The 9,290-nt window shown below is 38.7% G+C and overlaps 1 protein-coding gene and 1 non-coding gene across 3 annotated transcripts; one reads left to right on the forward strand and one right to left on the reverse strand.

Annotated features, from left to right (window-relative positions):
* The first annotated feature begins 3,288 nt into the window (after nucleotides 1-3,288).
* rpsa (ribosomal protein SA) lies at nucleotides 3,289-8,222 on the forward strand. 2 transcript variants are annotated; one of them, XM_016510505.1, is made up of 8 exons: nucleotides 3,289-3,356; nucleotides 3,983-4,155; nucleotides 5,132-5,250; nucleotides 5,565-5,810; nucleotides 5,890-6,018; nucleotides 7,637-7,805; nucleotides 7,948-7,983; nucleotides 8,076-8,222. In XM_016510505.1, exons 2-8 carry the CDS (start codon nucleotides 4,023-4,025, stop codon nucleotides 8,171-8,173), a joined length of 930 nt encoding a protein of 309 aa, XP_016365991.1. In that variant the 5' UTR covers nucleotides 3,289-3,356; nucleotides 3,983-4,022; the 3' UTR covers nucleotides 8,174-8,222. The 2 variants fall into 2 exon arrangements, with proteins under 2 accessions (XP_016365991.1, XP_016365992.1); XM_016510506.1 differs by having other exon boundaries at nucleotides 8,079-8,222.
* A 993-nt stretch (nucleotides 8,223-9,215) lies between these two features.
* On the reverse strand, nucleotides 9,216-9,288 carry trnar-ccu (transfer RNA arginine (anticodon CCU)). The gene has a single exon. It is a non-coding gene; the product is annotated as a tRNA-Arg (tRNA).
* Between the last annotated feature and the right edge of the window lie 2 nt (nucleotides 9,289-9,290).

Below are 9,290 nucleotides of genomic sequence, written 5' to 3' on the forward strand. Positions count from 1 at the left end.
AAAATCCCCCTTTTGGCAACTAACCTTAGAATACCACATGCCTCAGTGTCATTGAAAAGTGCCCACCTTTGCAGTGTTCTCAGAAACCCACGAGTCCGTGGACTCCAGTGTCTGAGATAGTTCTTAAGCATGGTCCTCTGAGTTAAATCCTTTTTAGTCAAGGATGAGGCTTAGTGGGTGTTTAAGACTGGTCTTACAAAGACATGTTAACATATTACTCCAGCGCTCCGACAATCAGACCGAATTACTCCAGGGCTGAGAAACTGAACTGACAACACATGACTGTCTCACCAACATACTCCATTCCGACTATAATTGTGCGTCTCTATGTGATGATTGTGCTGTTCTACTGATTTCCTGTGCTGTGTGACTGGATGGGTTTATCCGTGCATTCCAATACACTGTGTTTTTTATTTTCTTTGAACGCTCGCTCCTGGGCACAGACAAAGCCAGGATTTGGATTGAATGAGACTGTAAGACCTGGAGAAACATTGGGAGAACCAGGGGAGAACAAGTGTTATAGTTCCTGAGAAAACAATATTTGAAGTGGAACGTATCAGTGAGAATTTACAATACTTCATGTATCGTATTTGCAAATGTGTTGTCGGATCATTTTGACTGACGTTTTGTCGTGTTGACGTTGTGTGTAAAACCACTGTAAGACGCCAAAGTGTGGTGCTCAGTGTGAACACAACAGTGTAATGTTAATTCTACATGACCCATAGGGGGAATTTTAGGAAGTCTGCCAAAAACATGTCCGGGTGGTTGTTCACCCTTAAAATTCGTAGATAAAATAAAACTTATGAGAACTATTAGGATTTTTGGCATTGTGACATTATTTTCATTCCAGTTAGGTAGCCAGTTCATTTCACCATGGTAGTCTTTGTCGTACTGCCTGTAATGTTTTTTTAAATCAGCAAATTACCATAATTTGTACTATAAAACCTTTAATAATGGGAGAAAAAATTCAAATAAAATTCAGGGATGCATTACAATAATGTGAATTTAGGCTAAATATGCTTAATTGTCTTGTAAATAATGTCACATTGCAAAAATCTTAATGGATCTGAAATAGATTTTGATTTATTTAAGCCAAATATAATATCTCCCCCCTCCTCCCCCCCAGGAAAAATTTTGGGGGTTAATATCATGTGGACATATTTTCATGAAATTCACCCCCATAAGCCTTTGGGTTTCTTGTTCTCTCAGTTGTCTCGGTGATAGTACTTTGCCATTTGCCTCTTCATATACTTTGAGGGTTTGTACTGTATGTATAATTTCTCCCCCCTCCTCCCCCCCCAGGAAAAATTTTGGGGGTTAATATCATGTGGACATATTTTCATGAAATTCACCCCCATAAGCCTTTGGGTTTCTTGTTCTCTCAGTTGTCTCGGTGATAGTACTTTGCCATTTGCCTCTTCATATACTTTGAGGGTTTGTACTGTATGTGCACTGGTCAGTGTGGATCCCATAGGACTTAAATGTTTGGATTGTACTACAGGAATCATTATTACCATATACGTCAAATGACTTTAATCGTTTAAATTTGATATACTCAAGTAATTATAATTTAATTTAGTTTGCTAAATTCAATTCCGTTAAAGATTATCTGCTGCAGAATGCAGTTGAATGCCCATAGTATGAAGTTGGGAAGACATGCAGAGCCGAGTGATACACTAGTTTTATATCAGTTAAGAGGGTACATAAGTTTCGGTCACACTGCACACTACATGCATAGAGTTTGTGAAAGCACTTTAAATTCAGTGAAGTTGACTGCATTCAAACTGAATCTGAGTGGTGTGTGTTGGTCACATGTTGCTATGTAAGCCATTGTGCTGTACTGTGGAGATACTCTTTTGCCTTCACACAATCAGTATCATCTCTTCAGCATTTCTTATGGCCATTATTGTTGATATTTTGTCTGTATGTGAGAATATTTGCACATGCAAATGTCATGCCTATGTTAATATGTGAATAAATCTGCCCTGTTTTATAAATGGTTGTGAAGGGTTGTTTTGTGTAGCTGGTTTTGTAACCTACACTACATTTTTAGCATTTGTCATTGAGTTTTATCACACTAGTGAAGTGAAAATCATTGATCTTTTTTTTTTGCTAGTGAAAAAACAGAAGATAATGGCATACTGTTAACATGGCACAAAATGGTCTTGCTTCTCTGTTGTTCTGTGCTCTGCTGGGTGCTGCTGATGGTATAAACCCTGACAGCCTGATGGCTCAGAGTCCCCAGACATGCAGCCAGACAGTGTAAAGGGGGTCAGGTATGAGGACACCTAGAGGGACTGAAGCACTGTAGTGACACACGTCAAACGGAGCAGTAATTATAACACAGACTTCTGTCAGATTTTATTTACCTAACTGCAAAATGAGAAATGTACTCACAAAAAAAAAAGCTCAAGCATACAGTAGTTATCAGAAACCAGCTCCCCAAGGAAATAATAATGATATCATAACAATATCCAGCATAAACCAGAATGCAGACATTAGACTTGTACTGCTATTTGATGGATTTCACATGGTCAAAATGAACAATACATAAGACAATGCATGGAATTATGTAATATGCTTTCTTATTTAAAATGCAATATTTCCAATTTTACAGTTTTTTTTCTTCATTTTATTTATGTATGTGTTTGTTAACATTGCCTACTGGTACAGTGCTATTTTAGTTCAATTGAGATACTATTATATATTTTTTAATATTTTGAATTCTTTTTTATCTTCCATTTTAATTTTAGTATAAGTTTTAGTAAAAAAAATTTTTTTCATTTATTATTATTATTATTGTTATTATTTAAATATGTATATGAAATGTAAACAATTTTTGGGTTAGTTTTAGTATATCAAGCCACACTAAATGAATGTTGTTTGGCAATAAAATATCTTAAGTTTTTTCATTATATTTCAGTGAATGTTAGTTTTATTTAAAGTAACAACATTTTATGGTTTTAGTTTTACTTAACTATAATCTCTGATTTGACTGTCAGAGTGTTTTGACTCTGATTTGTACTCACTATATTGGAATGTGAGTGCGTGTGTGTGTGTGTGTGTGCGTGTGTGATACAGTACTTGCATTAGCAAGTAATTTCAATGATCTGAGGACCGCCCTTTCACTTCACCAAAAAAAGATCAACAACTGACGACTATTGTCTCGCATGTGAAATCCTGCACCGCCGCTAGGGGTAACGTTAGTATGTGACTTTTTTTAAACAGAAGGAAAGCGAAGAGCAAGAAATCCTCCGGTATGATTGGTGGACACTCGGGTATATAATGTACGTCATTTCCTCATCCCGCCCTCTTTTTGCCGTGAGGTGCAGAACTCCATACGGCGTTGTCTCGTGGTGAGCACAAATTCTATCATTTTGACAAATTGTAAACGTCTATTTGAGTCGAACTACTTCACTAAAGGCGTAGTTAAACTACTTCACTAAAATTACGAATATTCATCAAATGTTAAATATGAAGTACGTCGGATTTCTTAAAAATATGAAGGCCTGAATCGCAACGTGTAATCTCGCGCAAGGAAGCGCGTGTTCATCTACAGTCAGTGTAGCGCGCTTGATGGTCGATCGTAATAATTAACACTTGAGTAGTTTGATTGACATCAAGTGTCTACATACCTTTAATGTCTCAGTTGATTGTTGAAATAAGTTAGACGTTTCCTCAGTAGGTTAGCGCGGTGGAGTATAGCATCTGACGTGCTAATGGTGATGCGAGATGGCTCTTCGTTCTGTGAGGATCACGCACACTGTTAAAGCCTCGCACTGCTGTCGGTGTTTAGGTGTCGGATGTGTGCTAAAGTGATACAGCCGGGTTTTCGCTAACACCAGTAGGGCTGATGCGCCCTATGACTGGGGTTTGATAGCGACCTGAGCTACATTCATCCAACTTTATTATAAATACTTATTCCACTTGTCAGTTTCTTCTAGGCTAAGCCATCTATCTATACGCTCTTGTTTCCTTCCAGCTCTCCCACTTCAACTCGTTACGCAGGGAAAGTGGTCACGATGTCCGGAGGTCTGGATGTCCTTCAGATGAAGGAGGAGGATGTGCTGAAGTTCCTGGCAGCAGGAACCCATCTGGGAGGAACCAACCTGGACTTCCAGATGGAGCAGTACGTCTACAAGAGAAAGAGTGACGGTAAAAAAGTGCAGATTAGGGTGATATGTCTGCGACATGCCTTTTTGGGGCTTTATCAATCTTTGTAGGTTACTGTAACTTACAATGGTTTGTGAGGGAACTGCAGGTGGTTTGAGAGTTATCTAATAAATAAATATCTATATATATATATCTCTCTAATAAAGTCTGTATTAATTTATGGGAATAGTTACTTAAAGGGATATTACACAATTTAATTAATTACTCCCCCCTCATGTCATTCCAAACCTGTAAGACCTTTGTTCCTGCAAGAATACTTTTTGTGTGCCAAGAAAAGCTTTTCTTCTGTTCACGAGAGTACCACGACGCATAGTGTAAAATTAATAAAGTAATTTTTTTTTTTTGTGCACAAAGTATTCTCGTAAGCTACTCATTATCTCGTAAGTATAATGGTTGAACCACTGATGTCACATGGACTATTTTAACAATGTCCTTAATACCTTTATGGGCCTTGAACTTGTCAGTTGCGTTGCTGTCTATGCAGGGTCAGAAAGCTGTCAGATACGGGTCGGTGTGGAATAGGGGTTGCACCGACTAGTCGACTTCAATGCTCTGCCATGACGCTTTAAGCTTGACGTCGACTAGTCACTGGTCCTGTAGAGGGCGCAACAGGATAAGAAATCTTTGAAGGACTTCCACATTTACGCTCTTTCCAAACAGTTCAAGTGACAAATAAATGCATACTCTAAAAGCGCTCCACAAGACGTGTGATTATATTACTGGATGCTCGAAATTGAACGGGAGAGTGCACATTTTAAACACTTCAAAAAAATCAGAAGTCGTTCAACCCCTAGTGTGGAATGACATAAGGGGGAGTAATTAATGACAGAAATTACATTTTTGGGTGAACTTTCCCTTTAAAATCTCAGGGGTGCTTTAAGAAATATTTTGTCAAAGGGGTTTGGGAGAAAAGGTTTAGGAACCCCCACTATAACTGCTGACTCTTGCATTTCTGCAGGCGTGTACATCATCAATCTAAAGAAGACTTGGGAGAAACTGCTGTTGGCTGCTCGTGCCATTGTTGCCATCGAGAATCCAGCTGATGTTTGCGTTATCTCCTCCAGAAACACTGGCCAGGTAATTAACACACTCCATGTCTAGTCATTGCCAGCAGCATTTGTCTTAAATTCTCAAAATTAAAAATCCAAAGAGCTGTTTAACCAGGCACATTATTAAAACCTGGCACTGCTGTCGGTGTTTGGGAGTCGGAAGTGTGCTAGAGTGACCTTGGCCGGGATTTCGCTAACACCATGAGGGTTTTGCCCCATGACTGGGGTTTGATAGTAACCTGAGCCACAATGCTTTTATTCTTTCACTTACACTGGATATGTTCTTTGTGAACTTGACTGTTGATTTTACTGATGTTAAACATCACTGTTCTTTCCTGTCAGAGAGCTGTGCTCAAGTTCGCCTCTGCCACTGGCGCGACCACCTTCGCTGGTCGTTTCACTCCCGGAACCTTCACCAATCAGATTCAGGCTGCTTTCAGGGAGCCCCGCCTCCTGATCGTGACAGATCCTCGCGCTGACCATCAGCCACTAACCGAAGCCTCTTACGTCAACATCCCAACCATTGCCCTCTGCAACACCGACTCCCCTCTGAGATACGTCGACATTGCCATTCCATGCAACAACAAGGTACGAATGAGAAACTAAACTCTTCATGCAAGTGGTGTTGGTTCTGTCTGGTTATAAGCTTTTAAATGTTGTGTTTTAGGGTCCCCACTCTGTGGGTTTGATGTGGTGGATGTTGGCCAGAGAAGTGCTGAGGATGAGGGGCACCATCTCCAGGGAGCACCCATGGGAGGTCATGCCGGATCTGTACTTCTACAGAGATCCTGAGGAGGTACGGTGCAAAATATTCTTATACTGATTGCTTTTCTCATCCACATAGGGCTGGGCGTTATAACTAAAAAAATTATCACGATATAATGTTTCATATCGTTCGGTATCGATAATTATTGAAAATTAAGAAAAATTTAAAACCTTTCTTAAGCTGAGCAGTAGAAAAAAAGGTTTAAATTGAACCTGTATTTTTAATTTTCCCAATTTATTAATACAAACAAATAAAATTGAAACAAATATCTCCTTTCTTTTATTTTATATGCAGATTAAATAAGTGTTAAGGAAAGTTTGTCCTGTCTCCTGAGGCCACAGGAGGGTGCAATGAGCAAAATAATGCACCTCATTAAACTGTTTATTCAATGCAATGAAAATACCGGCTGTCTATAAAAAAAGTACATAACGCCTAAACTAATATTTATACATCAAATATGATTTCGTGAATTGCATAAACAATAATGTACAAAACAGCATCATATGTATTTATGCATAACTTAATATAAATAGCCAAAGCGCCGATTACACGATTGCATTTAAAAACATGAGACGCAGTGGAATGGAATAAAACCCCCACAAATTCTCGAGACATGTTTTCTAAAAGTTTAACCTCTTAACTTTACATGGCTTTCTATTCAACTCTTATGCGAGACGCGAGTGCAATTAACACTCATATGAATATGCGTTCTGTGTGAATGGCTTGGTTTCGGTTTTAACCTAAACAAACATCTTCTCCGCATTGAGCTTCTATATTTCTCCAATATTTTGAATGGAAAATGCAACATCCTCACCGCATCTCGTGCGCCGCTATTAAGGCTCCCTGACGCACACCTAAAATTCAAATATACCGTTTTTTTTTCATTCGAATGCGAATTTTTATTTTAAATTTGACTAATATTCGTTTTTTTTAATTTACAGTCTCATCGCAGACAGGCACGGCACTAATTTCAGCATGTGTTTGTTCTGTTGGCTGTCTGCTTGTCACTCATAACACATGCCTTTAAATGAAAAAAGCGTGAAACTATCGTGCGATATATCAAACTTTTTTTTCTATCGTTATCGATGGTGTACCGTCGATAAATATCGATACCGTTTTACTGCCCAGGCCTACATCCACGTATTCAGAATCAGTCCAAGAATTTCACATTTATAAATCCTGTTGTGGTAAAAAAAATATGCATCTGCCAGTTTACATCCAGACAAGATTAAGGTGTCACATAGGTCATATTAGACTGGCTCGTGTGCATTTATTGAAGGGCGGAGAACCTCCAAGTTGTAGCACTAACATGTTTTTGGTCTGCCCAGTTTTTAGTGTCATGTGACTATTTGTTCAGGGCAAATTTTGAAGGACTTATGTAAGATGGACCCAGAAAGCCCCCCCCCTTTTTTTTAAATTTTTTTTTTTTTTTTATTGACTTTTAGTTGAATAAAATGTTTTCCCCCAAGTTGAAATATATAAAATGTTTTTTGTTGAATGCTTAAAATTTATCTGCTGTAAAGCTGATATGTCTAATTTAAATACAGCCAACCAATATTCAGAATCACTTCCCGTGTAGCTTGATAGTGTTGCTTTGTTTACTATTAAAAGTGTGCTAATTGTGTAACTGGTTCTGCTTTACCTCTAGATTGAGAAGGAAGAGCAGGCTGCAGCTGAGAAGGCTGTTGGTAAGGAGGAGTTCCAGGGAGAATGGACCGCTCCTGTGCCCGACTTCAACCAGCCTGAGGTTGCTGACTGGTCTGAAGGTGTTCAGGTTCCATCTGTGCCCATCCAGCAGTTCCCAGCTAGCGTTGAGGGTAAGCTGCTTCTAGTAGACTTGTTTTCCCAGATGTTACAGTTGGTAAATGCAAAATACAAACAATTTTGGAAATTACATTTAGATAATTATTTCAACTGAACGTGAAAATTTGTGAACTAATCGACTCTTCTGAACTTCAGCTCCTGCCAAAGCTGCACCAGCTGAGGTGTTTGCAGGTAAGGTTTTCCTGTTTAGTAGCATGAAATGCACAGTACAAAATAATGAAGTGTGTAACATTTGGTGTAATTTTGAATTTCTGTCTCATCAGCAGAGGACTGGAGTGCTCAGCCTGCCACTGAGGATTGGTCTGCTGCTCCCACGGCTCAGGCCGGAGACTGGGGCGGCACCACTGCAGACTGGTCTTAAGAGAAGCATTAACCATGCTTGTGAAATCAATAAATTTGGTTGTTTAAAACCGCGGTTCTGATACGTTTTCTTTTTGAGCTTATTTCTGATAAGCAATTATGGCTATAGTGTCTAGCCGTGTAGTGTGTGGAATGACACCAAAACATGCAGATGGGCAGGTCTTAAGTGAAATGGCTTAATGAAGGGATAGTGTACTGTCAGCTGAACAGTGTTCACTAAACCCTAACTGGGTATTATATATTAAGCTTGTTTTGTAGACATTTGAGTGACCGATTGCATTGGGTAGCAGCCATTCAGTGTTTGACCAATGAAATCAAAATTGAATTTGCAGTGTTTGACAGTTTTCAAAATGACTAGAGAGCCGTCTTATTGAAATCAAAACAGTTTTCAGTGTTTCTGCAGCTCTTAATCTTAAGTCAACCTTTTGCAAACTAAGGCCTTGAAAAGTTAAATTCATAAAGTCATGGCATATGTTGCATGCATATCAAAAAATGAATTCCTAGTACCTCAGTTTTTTTGCTTTACAATTCAAATCTGAACATCTAACCCTTAATGTACATTATTACAAACGTAAACCAAACTAAATGAGTTGATTTTTCTGAGCCTATTAGCGGATGTTTGGTCTTGTTTTAATAATGACATTTGCACTGGAAAACGACAAATACTGCAGACAAATATCACTTTTTACAGTGTGATCAGAAGGTAAAGTAAAAGTTATTCATATTGTAGTGGTTGAGAACAGAGGTATGTTGGAAGTTGTATTTTCAAACTGAAGTGTTGCTAACATTGCTCCTTAGACATTTACATTTAGAGGACATTTGTTTCGCTCCGTTTTTTTTCGTTAAATTTTATTTGGTCTTATATTTACCTTCATCAAACCTGCAGAAACCCTGGTTTAAGAATGTAAAGTGTCTGTTTGATTCAGATTTGGCTGTTTTAGGATTAGTTGAGCACTTTTGCCTTGTGCATGAACATTATTACTGGTATATGTATGAATCAAATAATTGTCGTGTTTTTGGTTTTTAAGGTATCGAAAACATTCCACCCCAGATGGGACTCGAACCCACAATCCCTGGCTTAGGAGGCTAGTGCCTTATCCATTAGGCCACTGGGGCTT

Source organism: Sinocyclocheilus rhinocerous, unplaced genomic scaffold (assembly GCF_001515625.1).
Source record: "Sinocyclocheilus rhinocerous isolate Xijiao unplaced genomic scaffold, SAMN03320098_v1.1 scaffold1285, whole genome shotgun sequence".
Classification (NCBI taxonomy): Eukaryota; Metazoa; Chordata; class Actinopteri; order Cypriniformes; family Cyprinidae; genus Sinocyclocheilus; species Sinocyclocheilus rhinocerous.